At 41.7% G+C, this 15967-nt stretch overlaps 1 protein-coding gene across 4 annotated transcripts in view; it reads right to left on the reverse strand.

Moving 5' to 3' along the window:
• Positions 1–6784: 6784 nt before the first annotated feature.
• The window catches only part of SPATA7 (spermatogenesis associated 7), a 41677-nt gene continuing 32494 nt past the window's right edge, over positions 6785–15967 (reverse strand). For 3 of the 4 annotated variants that reach the window (XM_055304130.1, XM_055304132.1, XM_055304133.1), the window contains exons 9-12: positions 15329–15382; positions 13583–13660; positions 10116–10173; positions 9152–9865 (exon numbers count right to left, since the gene is read on the reverse strand). In XM_055304130.1, the coding sequence (XP_055160105.1) occupies positions 9296–9865; positions 10116–10173; positions 13583–13660; positions 15329–15382 (760 nt within the window). In that variant the 3' untranslated portion in view covers positions 9152–9295. Of the gene's footprint in view, positions 7165–9151; positions 9866–10115; positions 10174–13582; positions 13661–15328; positions 15383–15967 lie in introns of those variants that run through there. The other variant, XM_055304131.1, reaches the window with a different exon arrangement.

The raw sequence follows: 15967 nt of genomic DNA on the forward strand, positions 1-15967 counted from the left end.
CTTTGAAGTAATGTGATTTTCAGGGGCAAACTGTACAACACTGAGGCTCCGTCGGTTTACCACATCTGAGCAGAGGATGTCGTCGTCTGCCAAACTTATACAATGTCAGTGTCTTTTAGTTCCTCGAGATTCTAAATTTCAGAGCAAAATGACCTAATGTACATTTTCACAAAATGTAGGTTATAAACCAGTGTTTTCTAGTGGGTTGATTTTGGCATCTGGCATCAGTCTTCCTCATTGGTGGGGTCTTTTGATGAAATATTCTAGCTGAGAGTTTTAAGCACAGAAAGTGTTCATTTGGAATGTAAATTTCAGTGATGATTTAACTACTTTCCTCTGGAACACCCACTGTGAAGTATTCTGGAAACTCCAGTATTTAGCCTTTAAAACCCTTTGGCAGAATTGAAACAGAAGGTGGATGGACCTGTGCTTCCAGAAGCTTCCAGAAAGAGCAAGGTCTGGGCAGGAACACAGAGGAGGGTGTCAGGGTGTAGGACCAACTTTTTGTGACGCTTCTGTTTGCAGAAGCAAATAGCTCCTTCAGGTGGGTTGATTACGTTAATAACATTAAGAAAACATAAATGTATATATTATAGATACAATATAAAACGTCGTGTCTTAAAGTATACAGCTGGACATCAGCTGCCCCTTAGAACGGGTTTGAGATTTTCATGAACAAATGGAAACAAAGGTTACTGTTTATTGTAAATCGTTTTTTAAATCACTTTTTTAAAGTTTTAATTTATTTATTCATTTTAAGCAATCTCTGCCCCCCAACATGGGGCTCGGACTAATGACTCCTGAGATCAAGAGTCACATGCTCCTCTGACTGAGCCAGTCAGGTGCCCCCAAACCGGACTTTTTGAAGGAATTCTTTGGGATATAAATTTAGGGAACTTGTTTCCCATCAAGATTTCATCTAGAACAAGCCAAAACTCTTTTTCCAGCTTAAAGTTTATTAGAAAAAAAAAATCAATTGGAGGGGGCTTTTTTTTTTTTAAAGATTTATTTATTCATTATAGACATAGAGAGGCAGAGACACAGGAGGAGGGAGAAGCAGGCTCCATGCTGCTGGGACTTCAGGATCGCACCCTGGGCCAAAGGCAGGCACTAAACCGCTGAGCCACCCAGGGATCCCCTGGAAGGGGGCTCTTTATTGAGGTGAGGGGGGGAGAGAGGGAGAGAGAGAGAGGGACATTCCAAAAATAGAGGAATAGGTACTGTAGGAATTTGCCTGGAAAAACCATTTCTCAAAAGAACACAAGTTTTTCAAATTCCTCTAGATAAGGAATCCGCGCCAGTATCTACAATTCTAGAAAAATGAGGACGAATCAGAAAGTCCAGTTGTTTCAAGTCTGCATGTGTTGGGGATGAGTGGCTACAGGATTTTAGGCAACAAAGGGGTTCTTGGAGGGTTCAAGTGACATCGTTTTCTCTATGTTAACAGACGCTTCCCAAATAAAGATGATGCTCCAAAAGTTCAGGTGTATGTGTGTGGAATTACTGAGAAAAACAGTCATGTTTCCCCTTGTGAACAGCATCCCAAGTGGGTGTTAACTTTCCTGGTTTGTCTTCCCAAAGTTTGTTCAAGCTGTAAGACCTCCGAGGGTAAAGGTGAACTAGAACCAAGTAATCTAGAGCCGCTTTTGTCCTGCAGCATCCTGGTGCTGAGACCGGATAATGGATTGCCTGCCTGGTGGTGGGGACAGAGCCTCAGCAAGATTCGGTCGCCTTGAGCAGCCCTAGCCCTTGCTGAGAGAACTCCACATCCACTAAATGCAAATCCCATCTTGTGTTACCGAAACGTAAGGGGATCAGGACGTGGGACCAAGTGAGCCGGGGTGCCACCTGTGAAAGCACCCAGGGGGCAGGCGGAGGTGAAGGAGGGTGAATTGGCACCCCACTCCCCTACCTTTCCTGCTGCCCCTTACATATCCTTCTTTACTGTCAGTGCCATCAAATGGGAAGCAGAGGCTAGGACAAGAAGGGAGGCCAAGGTCCACAGCACCCCGCTGAGGAGGCCGCATTTCCAAGGCAACTGTGGGCACGCAAAGCATATTGGCCATGTGTACATAACATAGGGTTTGCTGCACATCATGTTTCCAAAAACGTTTAAATTACCCCATATAACTGAGAAATTAGTTTTCAAAAATCTAGAGTAAACCTAGACTTTGTCCGATATGTTGATAGGTTAAGGGATAGTAACCACTTATTTTAAATTATGCTTTAAAAAAAAAGATTTTATTTATTCATGAGAGACAGAGAGAGAGAGAGAGAGAGAGAGGCAGAGACACAGGCAGAGGGAAAAGCAGGCTCCATGCAGGGAGCCTGATGTGGGACTCAATCCCGGGACTCCAGGATCACACCGCCTTTGGCGGGTGCTAAACCACTGAGCCACCCAGGGATCCCATAAATTATGCTTTTATATTATAAATAAGTGCACGTGGATGACAAGAAAGGAATAGGTGTATTTGAACTTCTAAGTGCAGAATAACGGTATGGCTTAATTTTTGAAAATTACTAGCTGTATAAATATTTTGATCATCATTCTTTAGTTTCCATTATATGACATGGTGTGTTGTATAAAAAGATTTAATATCTCTCAAATCCTTTGGTTTGGAATCTATACCATCGTGTCTCCACACCATAGCAGCACACAATGCCACCCACTGTAATCTATTTTAACTAAGCTGGTTGTTTTTAAGCTGTGTAAAAATATCAGTACTATACATATTAAAGTTGTCAAATGTGCACACTAGACGTTTTAAGCATATGTGTGTATTTTAAATTCACACTCTAAAAACTCGTGGGGGAAAAGAATCCACAATATTCACTCATAGGAGCAAGTCTATGACTGCCAAAGAAATTCAGAAGGTCGGGTTATCTGGGCTAACCAGAGCGTGCGTCTGGCTTCAATATGGGGGGTAGGTTGATGAGACTAGTACAGAATTAATGACAACGGGCTTTCCATTGCAACTTGCGCATTCATCAGCTGAGAAAACCCGAACGAATGAGGGATGAAGCGCACTCATTTTTCAGAAGAATGCAAATGTCCCAGGTCATGTGCTATCACAAATGCTAGGAGACGGCCCTAGAAGTTTATTAGAAATAACTTGCAGTTAATGGACCACTGAATAAGACAAATCTTTTTACTTATTTTATAGTGATATTTTTCTAAATGTAATTTGATCTTAGAGCTAAATATCCCCAAAGGATCTAATGGTTTTGCAGTTTTACTGGAATAAAACCAGTGCAGGGGATCCCTGGGTGGCTCAGGGGTTTAGCGCCTGCCTTTGGCCCAGGGCCCAATCCTAGAGTTCCGGGATTGAGTCCCACGTTGGGCTCCCGGCATAGAGCCTGCTTCTCCCTCTGCCTGTGTCTCTGCCCCTCAATTTCTAAGCCACACCAAAGGAATGGGAAAAAATTAAAATATTTGTTAGTATAGCAAGCCTTTGGGAAAGCTTGAATGCTTATCTTACTCAAAAGAGTGACACTGGGCCTTTGGAATATTTTGCTTTTTTTTACTGTATTCTTATGTAATTTTTTACATTATGATGTAAAATAGATTTTTTTATCATGCAACTGTTAAATATTTTCCTATGAAGACACCTCAATGTTTCATTCCATTATGCTTAACTGGAGGAAACATTCTGAGGTATAAAGATGCAGTTTGGCTCAGATGAAGAATTATGCTGTAACAAATCAGAAATTTGTTATTTCTTTTCTTTTTTTTTTTTTTAATAAATTGTGATAGTCACACAGAGAGAGAGGCAGAGACACAGGCAGAGGGAGAAGCAGGCTCCATGTACCAGGAGCCTGATGCGGGACTCGATCCCGGGTCTCCAGGATCATACTCTGGGCTGAAGGTGGCGCCAAACCACTGGGCCACGCGGGCTGCTCTCCCACCCCCACTCCCGTATCTCATTAAATAATGTACTGAATTATAGACGTTTCCTCTAGTAGTTGCCGGTCTGTCATCACACATCTCCACAGTAATGGGTCATGTAGGAGTTAGGATGCGTCTTGCCAAAGAGCCGGCTTCACGAACCAGGACAGTTTGTGGAACAATTAGAGACACATGAAAAATAAACACCTGTTGATGTGCTTCCCCACGGTATCAACTTCCAGCAGGCCGATGGAGCTCCTCATGGAGCTCCACCAGCCCTGGGGCGGACCTGTTTGTCGTCCACTAGCCACCTTATTTTTATTGTTTGTTTTTTCTAAACTGGTAACAGCAGCCCTGGAAACTTGTTAGAAATTAAAAATTCTGGAGAATCAGCCCAGGTCTGAAAATTCTGCCTCCGAAGCTAGGGAGAGGCGGCCCGGGACGTGGCCTTGACGTGGTCTCCAGGTGATTCTGGCGTCCATTCCAACGTGAGAAATGAAGGGGCCACACGTGTCCCACACAGATTCAGTGGGTCCCTTACATGGTCACCAGTGAATGGCACCTTACATGGCAAAAGGGACTTGGCAGCTGCGGTTCAATTACGGTTCTTGAGATGGGGAGTGTGTGCGGGGTCGTCTGGGCGAGCCCAGGTTGACCATGAGGCTCCAAGAGGGAGGCAGGAGGGTCAGTGTGGAGAGATGGTGATGATGGAAGCAGATGCCTCTGGGGGCCAGAGCTGAAGATGCCACACAGCTGGCCTCCACGATGGAGGAGGCGGCCCCAGGGGGAGGGACACGGGCGGCCTCTAGGAGCTGGGAAGGCAAGGCCACGGTCTCCCCCAGAGCGTCCAACAAGAGGGCAGCCCTGCCCAGATTTTGACTTTAGGACTCTGGGTTCTAGAACAGTATGATAGTAAAACTTTCTTTAGGCCACTGACTGTGGCAACTTGTTACAGCAGCAGAAGAAAACTAGTGGAACAGTATATTCTTCCTCTCAGGAAAAACATGAAGGTCAGCTCACCTATTTTAAGATCTTGAAAGAACAGGGATGTCTGGGTGGCTTGGTGGTTGAGCGTCTGCCTTTGGCTCAGGACCTGATCCCAGAGTCCTGGGATCGAGTCCCATGTCGGGCTCCCTGCGAGGAGCCTGCTTCTCCCTCTGCCTGTGTCTCTGCCCCTCTCTGTGTGTCTTTTATGAATAGATAAATAAAATCTTTAAAAAAAAAAAAAAGATCTTGAAAGAATGAGGCGGGTACGGAAACCATGGTAGGTGTTTTTATCTCCTAACTTGCATGTTGATGGAAGAGGCAAAAGGCTGGCTTTGGAGCAAAACTTCCCTTGTGTCAATTCAGCTCTCTTCTTCTTGGCCTATAAATGAAACATGGATTTGTTTTGGGGGGCAAGGCCATTAGTAGCTCTATCTGCTGCTTTTATTTTTTAAAAAGATTTTATTATTTTTAAAGGATTTTATTTATTTATTCATGAGAGACACACAGAGAGAGGCAGAGACACAGGCAGAGGGAGAGGCAGGCTCCCTGCAGGGAGCCTGATGTTGGGACTCGAGCTGGGGACTCCAGGATCATGCCCTGGGTGGAAGGGAGGCACTCAGCCGCTGAGCCACCCAGGTGTCCCATAAAAAGATTTTATTTATTTATCTGAGAGAGAGAGAGCACAAAAGCAGGAGGAGCAACAGAGGCATAGGGAGAAGCAGGCTCCCCATGGAGCAAGGAGCCAGATGTGGGACAAGATCCCAGGACCTAGGAACAGAACCTGAGCCAAAGTCAGATGCCCAACTGACTGAGCCACCCAGGGCCTCTAGCTGATGCTTTTAAAAGGTCGGGGAAAAGCAACTTATTAGGTGGCACCTCTGTCACCAGCAGATTGTCTCCCACAGCCGTATCAGCACATGAAGGGTAACCTGCTACTTCTGGATCTTCATTATCTCATTGGTAATTTCCAAAGCCCCTAGGAATTAAGCCAAGGCTAACTTTGGCATAGTAAAACTAAAAATCTTTGTATCATCTAGTTGCAACCCCTAAACCAGGGCCCAGGGTAAATTAAATCACTGGCAGCCTCACAGCTAATTGATCCACTTGGCAAATGGTCATATTGTCCCTTAAAAGCTGCTCTGATCTTTTCTTTTTTCACTGAGGAAAAAAAAATGTTTCTAAAGCAAGTTTTCTCAGGAAGATGTTAATTTATATTTTATTTTATTTACTTTAAAGATTTTATTTATTTATGACAGAGAGAGAGAGAGAGAGAGAGAGAGAGAGAGAGAGAGAGAGAGAGAGGGGCAGAGACACAGGCAGAGGGAAAAGCAGGCTCCATGCAGGGAGCCCGACACGGGACTCGATCCCAGGACTCTAGGATCACACCCTGAAGGCAGTGCTAAACCGCTGAGCCACCCAGGATGCCCCTAATTTATATTTTATACCACCTAAAGTGTGAGCAAATGAGGAAATTTTGTGATTTAGCAATTTGCTACATTCTCCCTTCCATGGGGAACTTGCACTTTTGAGTGTAAAGAGGAAATGTGCATCCTGTTTTCCCCCTAACCTCACCTGAGGCTAAGCTTCTGCCTCTCAAACCATCTCCCGCCACAGACAAATGCATTCTCAGGCAGATAATGACCTGGGAGCCGAAGAGAAATAGTCTTTCATTTAAGGAGCCATAGTCTAGGCGGGAGAGGGATGAGACACATAACCACGTTATAATTCATACTGCAGATCTGCGGGATCTTGGCTCTCCGAGCAAGGGGGGGGACAGACGTTGGGGCAGTCAGGCAAGGTCTCATGGTGTTACCATTGGGTTGTCAGTGAAGGCCCTCAAAGGCAGCACAAGGGGACATGATATTCTTTTTTTTTTTTAATTTTTTTTAAAATTTATTCATGAGAGAGAGGCAAAGACACAGGCAAAGGGAGAAGCAGGCTCCATGCAGGGAGCCCGACATGGGACTCGATCCCAGGACCCCAGGATCATGCTCTGGGTCAAAGGCAGACCTCAACCGCTGAGCCACCCAGGTGTCTCAAGATTTTTGTTTTCGAGGGGAGGGGTAATGTGACCTGTTTTGGAAGCATAGCAGCTGTGACTATTTCATTCTCACGTGACCTATTTAGTTCTTACAGCGATGAAGGCTCTGGAAACTACCTGCACTCAGACGGAGGCTGCCCACACAGGCAGGGTAACCCGGCTTAAGGACACAGCTCCCAAGGATCAAAGCCAGGCAGTGGGTCTCGAAGGCTGACTCATCACACCTCTGGGGAGCAGCGTGCAGGGGGGCCTGAGGGAGGAGGTAAGAGAGGGAGAAACTAAGATGCTGCTGGAAAACCCTAAGCCAGTGTTTCACACTCACCCCCCACCTTTGTACTTTTGCTACAACTAAGAACCACTTTTGATATTTCTTTAAACCAACACTTTTTTTTATTGGTGTTCAATTTGCCAACATATAGAATAACACCCAGTGCTCATCCAATCAAGTGCCCCCCTCAGTGCCCGTCACCCAGTCGCCCCCACCCCCGCTCACCTCCCCTTCCCCCACCCCTAGTTCGTTTCCCAGAGTTAGGAGTCTCTCATGTTCTCCATCACATCTTTCTTAGCTTGAATTTTAAAAGGAAACCTGAGGACAGCAACAACAAAATACTCTTAAAAGGTAGAAAAATCAGGATGGGTCATGGTCCTAGACATGCCAAAAGCTGTGGCCAGAGTTAGAGATTGGAGAAGACCAGACATGGCAAAGCAGGCAGGCAGCAGCAGCTCTGGGGCTGGAGAACCAGCAGGAGGCCAGGTACTGAGAATGCCTTAGGCAAGATGGCAGCTCCAGGAAAGAGGAAACTCTGAGCCAGGGCAGGGAGTCTGAGGCAGCAGTATGGCTAATGCGGTGAGGGGTTTGTGTGCGAGTGAGGATATGACTGAAGAAAAGGCTGGAGCCCAAGAAGAGACGGGTGAAGAAGGATGGCTGATGGGGACACCCAAGCTGGGAGCCAAGTGTAGGGTGGAGGATATTTTAGGAGGTTGAAGAGGATTGTAACATGGAGAAGGGAGGGGTTGCTCAGAAAGTTCAGGGGAAGAATTCCACAGGTGGGAGCTGAGGGGTAGGTGGGCCTGAGGAAGGGCTGTAGCGGGGTGACTTGGGGTGTAAGATATCGGGGGAGAAGTGGCTTGGGTGCCCAGCCTACCATATTGTGCTTTGCAGGTTGCTCCTGAGCCTGAATCCTAAACAGTGGTGACAGTCAGCTTCCCAGTAGTGAGATAGATCCGTCACCCATATACTACCAGAAATCACTGGGATATTTGGGGGCCAGTGCTATGTTTCTAGAACATCTGGATTATCATCATTATTTTGTTTCATCTTTTTATGCTTCATAGTTCCTAGGCATGGAACTGGGACTCAATTATTCAATTACATTATTGTAAGCAGTTGAAAAAGTATGAAAAGTGTTCTGAGACATATCCTAATAGTAAAGATTCCACTCATGACTACAAGGGCAAGAGGAGGGTATCAAACTGCCTTGACAGAATGTTTGCCCTCATTAGGAAGGGACAATTTCTCAGAGAGCTGACATACTGCCCTAGCTTACTAATAACTAGAAACGCCTTGGAGCTTCAGATATTGCAGGAAAGCAAGAAAGAAGTTAAAGATACTACAGACAAGGCTTAATGTTTCAAGATCCATGCCCGATCATAAACCATTTCCCATTGCATACAGAATCACTTACGTCTGGGTAAAATATGTCTCCCTGAAAAGCAACTTTAGAAACTGTGTCCAACAGATCGTAGGGGGACCCCAGTGATTCTCTAGTATTTGTACCCTTGTACGGTATCTCTGCTCCTTAATTGTGGGCAGGACCTGTGACTTGCTTCTAACTGAAAGAAGGTGGCAAAGGTGATGGAGAGTCATTCCCGTGATCATGTTATATTATATGGGGCTTCATCTCACTAGCCTTAAAGAAGCAAGCTGCCATGTTGTGGCTGCTTACAGAGAGGGCCAAGTGGTAGGGAAGAGAGGGCAGCCTCTAGAAGCTGAGGGCAGCCAGTGGCCAATGGCCAGCAAAAAATTGAAGCCCTTAGAGTCACAGCTACAGGGAAAGGAATTCTTCCAACAACCTGAAGAGAGTTTGGAAGCAGATTCTTGTCCCAATCAAGCTTCCAGATGAGACCATAGCCCCAAATAACACCTGGATTATGGCCTTGAGAGATCCAGAGCAGACACCTTTAAGTTGTGCCTAGACTCCTGAGCCACAGAAATTGTGGGATAAATAATACATGTGTGTAGTTTTAAGCTGCTAATTTATTAGAGAGCATAGAAAGCAAATACAGAAATCCTAATATATAAAAGAATAAAATAGAGGAAAAGGAATATTGAATTACTGGCCATTTGGGATATTTATTGATGAAGATCAAACATCCTAAGGTCAGTCCTCAGTGGTCATTTCCATGATTTTAAGAGATGGTCCTTCCATGTTATGACTGTTGTCACCTTGGACACTGTGAAACTGAAGAGCTGTGGAGAGTTCTGTGCTAAGACAACATAATTCATTCGAAGGCTCCACCTTTTCACTGTCACTGTCCCCTTCAATGACGTTCACAGAGGTCTCTTGGTCTGTTAAGCTGTCTGAGACACTTGGATTTTTTTCATCCCAGGAAGAAGGTCCAAGATTTGTTTCATCATTCACTTGCTGAATTATGACCCCTTCTGAATACTTTGATTTATAGACGGGTAGGAAAAATTCATTTGGTGAAGAGAGTTTCTCATTTTCATCCTTTGGTATAGACAATAACATATCCAAAGCTTTTTGGTATTCTTGACGTTCCTGTTGAATTGCGGTGTCGTGTTTATTTTTAAATTTATTTTCTTCTGAATTCTCAGCCTGTTCAAAATCATGTAAATCCAGCATATCAAGATCATCCAGCTTTACTGAGTTTTCTCTGGATGTGCAGCCCAAGTCCACCTTCAGGATATGCAGCAGGTGGCGCATTTTCCCCTAGGATTAAGAATAATCACATTAATTAAATGAGACAAACTGAATTACTTTTGTCTGCAGTGCTGCTCAACTCAGCAGGATTAATGCTTCTTTCACCCACATTCCCCTCCCCCCACCCCACCCCTACACACAAAAGGTACAAGGGAAAAATAGCCCTTGCTTTTAAAATGCATTCTTTGAGGCTATGGAAAAACTTTAAGATTCTTTCCATACTAGAATTTTTCTAACGAATGTCTAAAGAAAGACAAACCTCCTCCAAATGATGTTTATTTTGTTTTATATGTCGCTCAAACAGTCGTTCTAAAAACCTAAAAATAATAAATAGAAATGTTAAATGTCTCAAAATCAGAAAACCAACTAAATACAAAACAGCCATACAATAAATAACAAGACTACTAAAGGCTGGAAAATATTTTTTAGGCTCTGTTTTTATTTTCCAAAGCTAAACACTAATCCTTCCCTGTTCTGTCAAGTTCTGCAATTTGGAAGCTAGTATGGCTTTTGTTTTTGTTTAAGTTATATTGAACAGATGCCATTGTTTCTGAAAGATAACATACCACTTACATTTCTGTGAAAATATTTTAAATGAGATCCAACAATACCCCTTCCACACACCAAAAGTATTCTTTTTTTCTCTCACACATATGCAAACACCAAAAGCCCCCATCCTCCTTCTCTTTCACATACACAAACCCTTCAAACCAAACCCTAAAGAAAATTCTCTTATAAAGAGTTATTTTACAATGCTTCCTGAATTATAATTGAAAAAAATTCCACTGGTGGTAAATCCACACAATAATCTAGAAACTATCACTAATTAGGTACCACTAGACATTTGTGCTTGACAATCATTATACCTCTAATCATGACCTATACTGGGAGAGAAAGGTATCATGAAGATCATTTTAAAGATGAGAAAATTATCTAAGATGATGATTTCCTCTCCTCTAAGGTTACAAGCCACGAAGGAAATTTAACCCAGACATGTCTGGCTCCAAAGTATTTTTTCAACTACACTATGCCTGTCTTGTTATTACACGAATTTTAGCAATGCCTTTGTTGAAAAACAAGCCCTTTGTTAACAATTTTTTATCAATGAAGTATGCCAATCTTAGATTTAGTAGTTCTGCATTACTTAGCATTTTTTTATTTTTTATTTTATTTTATTTTATTATTTTTTTTTTTTTAGCATTTTTCTTAAAGATTATTTATTTTAGAGAGAGAGAGTGAGAGAGCATGCACACAGTGGGGGCAGGGGTAGAAGTAGAGGGGGAGAGAGAATCTTGAGCAGACTTCCTGCTGAGCAGGGAGCCTGACACAGGACTCGATTTTAGGATGCGTGAGATCATGACCTGAGCTGAAACCAAGAGTTGGACACTTAACCAGCTGAGCCACCCAGCTGCTAGCAATTTTTAAAAGCCCAAGAAATCTGAATTCTACCTTTCATAAACAATACATACTATTCGGGTACCTATTTTGTTTTCTCTCATCAACCACATATTTTGAACATTTTTCTGCATAAATAAATTCACTTCCAAAATATCATTTTAAATCCCTGGACAGAATTTGCTCTTATAAATATTCAACAATGTATGCAACCACCAAACCATTACTATTCAATATATGGGTTGGTTCCATTTTTGGGGGCTTTTATAACAAATGCTGCAATACACAGCCTTAAAATCTAAAAGAAAAATTTAAGTTTTTTTCTACAATAAACACGTTCTGTGCAAATGTTTTTTGTTTTTATTTTTGCTTCCAACTTGTGCTTTATTTTTTTGATTTACAGTTGGATTTTTTTTAAAGATTTTATTTATTTATTCATGAGAGACAGAGAAAGAGAGAGAGAGGCAGAGACACAGGCAGAGGGAGAAGCAGGCTCCATGTAGGGAGCCTGATGCGGGACTCGATCTTGGGACTCGAGGATCATGCCTTAGGGCAAAGGCAGGTGCTAAACCACTGAGTCATGCAGGGATCCCCTGCAGTTGGAATCTTAATATTTTGTTGTGATGGTAAAAAAACCCACATAATATAAAATTTACCATTTAACCATTTTTAAGTGTATAGTTCAGTAGTGTTAAATATATTCACATTGTTGTGAAACAGATCAACAGAACTTTTTCATCTTGCAAATTTGAAACTCTATACTCATTATAAATAAGCAAAAATTTAGTTCACTAGTCTATATTAACTAAGATATAATGTTTGTTTTGTAGTTATAATTTATTTTTTTTGTAGATTGGGTTTTTTACATGAATGACAGTGTTTGTAAATAAAGACAATTTTACCTCTTTCAAGTATGAGTATCACATTTTTTTTTTTGTGATAGATTTTTTTTTTTAAAGATTTATTTTGAGAGAGACAGAGAGCGTACAAGCAGGAGGAGCAAAGAGACTCTCAAGTAGACTCCATGCCAAGTGGGGAGCCTGACATGGCACTTGATACCATGACCCTGAGAGATCACAACCTGAACTGGAACCAAGAGTCAGATGCTCAAATGACTGTGCCACCCAGGCACCTTGTGATAAATTTTTTTTTTTAAAAGATTTCATTTATTTACTCATGAGAGACACACACTCACAGAGGCAGACACAGGCAGAGAGAGAAGCAGGCTCCACGCAGGGAGCCTGATGTGGGACTCAATCCTGGGACTCCAGGATCACGCCCTGGGCTGAAGGCAGATGCTCAACCACTAAGCCACCCAGGCGCTGCCCGTAATGAATTTTTAAAATTGAGGTATAACTGACATACATTATATCAATGCAAGGCATACAACATGATTCAGTATTTGTTTAGATTGTAAAATAATCACCAAAATAAATCTAGTTAAAATCCATCACACAGTTTTAGAATTTTTTTTCTTGTGATGAGCACTTTAAAGATCTACTCTCGGGATCCCTGGGTGGCGCAGCGGTTTGGCGCCTGCCTTTGACCCAGGGCGCGATCCTGGAGACCCGGGATCGAATCCCACGTCGGGCTCCCAGTGCATGGAGCCTGCTTCTCCCTCTGCCTGTGTCTCTGCCTCTCTCTCTCTCTCTCTCTGTGTGACTATCATAAATAAATAAAAATTAAAAAAAAAAATAAAGATCTACTCTCTCACAACTTTCAGATATGCAACACAGTACTATTAACTATAGTCGCCAGGCTATACATTATCCCCATGACTTATTTATTTTATAACTGGGAGTTTTACCTTTTGACTACCGTTACCCATTTTCCCCCACAACTGGTAACCACCAATCTGTTCTCTGCATAGAAGAGAAGTAACAGTATTTAAATGAGTAAAATCTCTATTCTCTTCTGAAATTCCCTCAAACTGTGAACTTGCCTTATATGGTATGAATTAAACATTCCTTACAATTTGTTATCAATTATAAGAATATGTCCCCTGAAGGGGCACCTGGGTGTCTCAGTTGGTTAAGTGCCTGACTCTGGATTTTGGTTCAGCTCATAATCTCAGGGTTGTGAGACTGAGCCCCGCATTGGGTTCTGCACTCCCTGGGGAGTTTGCCTATCCTTCTTCCTCTGCTCCTCCCCGTTTGTGCATGCTCTCGCTATCTCTCTCAAGTATCTTTAAAAAAAAAAAAATGCCCCCCTCGGAAAGCAACGTAATTTTTCATTTCCTGATACATGTTAGAGATCAACATGAAAAGAGTATTTTTTTAAGAATAGAGTATTTAATGTACTGTTCAAACACCATAATTAAAAAAATCTAACCTGTTCGAAAATAAGCCAAGTTTCAAAATTTCATCTGTTACATCTTCAATGAAACTCAGATACAACAGTTCTTCTTCACTGTGAAAACAAAGCAGTACACAGCATAGAAATTATTTCCTACTTACTCTGAAAACTATAGGAAACACGAGTACCTACTTAGAAATATCTACCTCTAATATGACAAATATATCACTATCTTACATTAGGAGGACTGTATAAAACAAACATGTCTACCTTCTTAAATTATGCAAAGATACATTTATTTAAAGATGAGAAAATATTCCCTAATCAAGTAAAATTTCATAGATGTATACAGCATTCATCTACCGTTAACAGAAAGGCAGGAATTAAAACAGCAAAGTGGGTGTTATGCTATATGTTGGCAAATCGAACTCCAATAAAAAAATACATACACACAAAAACAGCAAACAAACAAAAACAATAAAACACACACACTCACACACAAAGCAAACAAAACACAAAACAGAGCAACCTAGGGCAAAAGGGCAACCAAATGTGAACCACTGGGGGGGGGGGGCGTGTTCTTGACAAACATTTTACAGGTCCTCTGATTCTTGACTGTGCCAGCAGCAGAGGTGTGAGTCCTGTGCACAGACAGCACTTATAGGAGGGGGAAAAAGGAAACTAATCCAGAGAAGCAAGAACTTCAACTATGAAATCGTCTTCTGCTCCTAGAAGAGCATCTGGTTGGAAGGTTGCGGAATTTATTGAGAAGAAAAAATTATTCTTTTTTTCTCAAAATGTATAGAGAGGAGAAAAAATAAGCTAGTAGGGAAATTTGTGTATATAAATATAGTGACAATTTTTAATTATGTGGGTACATTTCCTTTATCACCCCCCCTTGTTTTTTTTTAAGATTTCACTTATTTATTCATGAGAGACACAGAGAGAGAGAGAGGCAGAAACACAGGCAGAGGGAGAAGCAGGCTCCCTGTAGGGAGCCTGATGAGGGACTCAATCCCAGGATCCCAGGATCCCAGGATCATGCCCTGAGCCAAAGGCAGACGTGCTCAACTGTTGAGCCACCTAGGCATCCCACATTTCTTTATCTTATAACATTTTAATAGCTAGTACAAGAAAACTGAATACTATTATAAATTTCATTTTAATTAGCTGAAATCAGTGAATTGATAGAAAATGTAAGTAGCACATAACTACTCAATTACTCTATGTAAATATAAGGGGAAGAGTTAATAAGAAAATTAGATAACAGAAGATTAAAATGTTATATAAAAAGTTACAGTTTCAAAATGATTCTCAGCCTCTAATATTTAAGCAGCAAGTTTGAGAATAAATGAAACTAAAAATTAGGTGAATATTCCCTGAAAAAGTGTAGCTTAACTAAACAACATGAAAATCTAGAAGTATGCTATCTGTAAAGAAATGGTGAGGTTAGAAACCTCGAGGAAGGGTATCCTGAGCTACCCAAAGTCTGCATTTCTCTAAAACTTTTGTTATTGTTTATTTTTATGGGTACTAATCATAAAAAAAAATAGGCATTATTAACTTAGGGACAAATTTCCCCTGGATACAAAAAGATGAAGTGACTGACAGCTATTTCAGAAAATCCTGGTCATTCTCAAATTTAGGGCATATTATATAACTGAACTTCAAAGCTAGTTATAAGAGGAATTAATGTTCAGTCCTGACTTCTTTAATAATAGTTGTGTGATTCTTAATTCTTGATTTCCACTAAGCAAAATAAAGAGGTCAAAAAGCTCTTACTCAGAGTAGATTTTTCTCTCTGGAGGAAGCTGCAGGGAATACTGACATACTGCCCTGGAAAGAGAAAATTATATTTGAACAAAACAGTGACTGGCATGCAGTAAGTATTCAATAATGTTATATATTAGTAATAATATATTTTAGAATTTTTAAAGTACTCTCCTATCCCTGATCTGATCTAATATTCAGAATAACCCTGTCTGGTATATTGAGTAGGTATTATTTTTCCCACCAACTGATGAGTTCACCAGGAGGCAGAAATGTTGGGTAACTTGCCAAGGTCGTGTGTTAGTAAATAACAGAGATATTTTTAATTAGTCTTCTGATTACAGATTCAGAAATTATCTATTTAACTTCATTCATTCATTTGTTCGTTCAGCTCCATGTCCAGTGCAGGGCTTGAACTCACCACCCTATGAACAAGACATGAGCTGAGATCAAGAGTCAGATGCTTCACTGACTGAGCCACCAGGTACTTTCACAATCCTTTTTTTATTTTTTTTAAATATTTAATTTATTTATTCATGAGAGACAGAGAGAGAGAGATAGGCAGAGACACAGGCAGAGGGATAAGCAGGCTCCATGTGGGGAGCCCAACGTGGGACTTGATCCCAGGTCTCCAGGATCACGCCCTAGCCC

The sequence above is a fragment of the Nyctereutes procyonoides genome, unplaced genomic scaffold (assembly GCF_905146905.1).
Source record: "Nyctereutes procyonoides isolate TBG_1078 unplaced genomic scaffold, NYPRO_anot_genome, whole genome shotgun sequence".
NCBI lineage: Eukaryota > Metazoa > Chordata > Mammalia > Carnivora > Canidae > Nyctereutes > Nyctereutes procyonoides.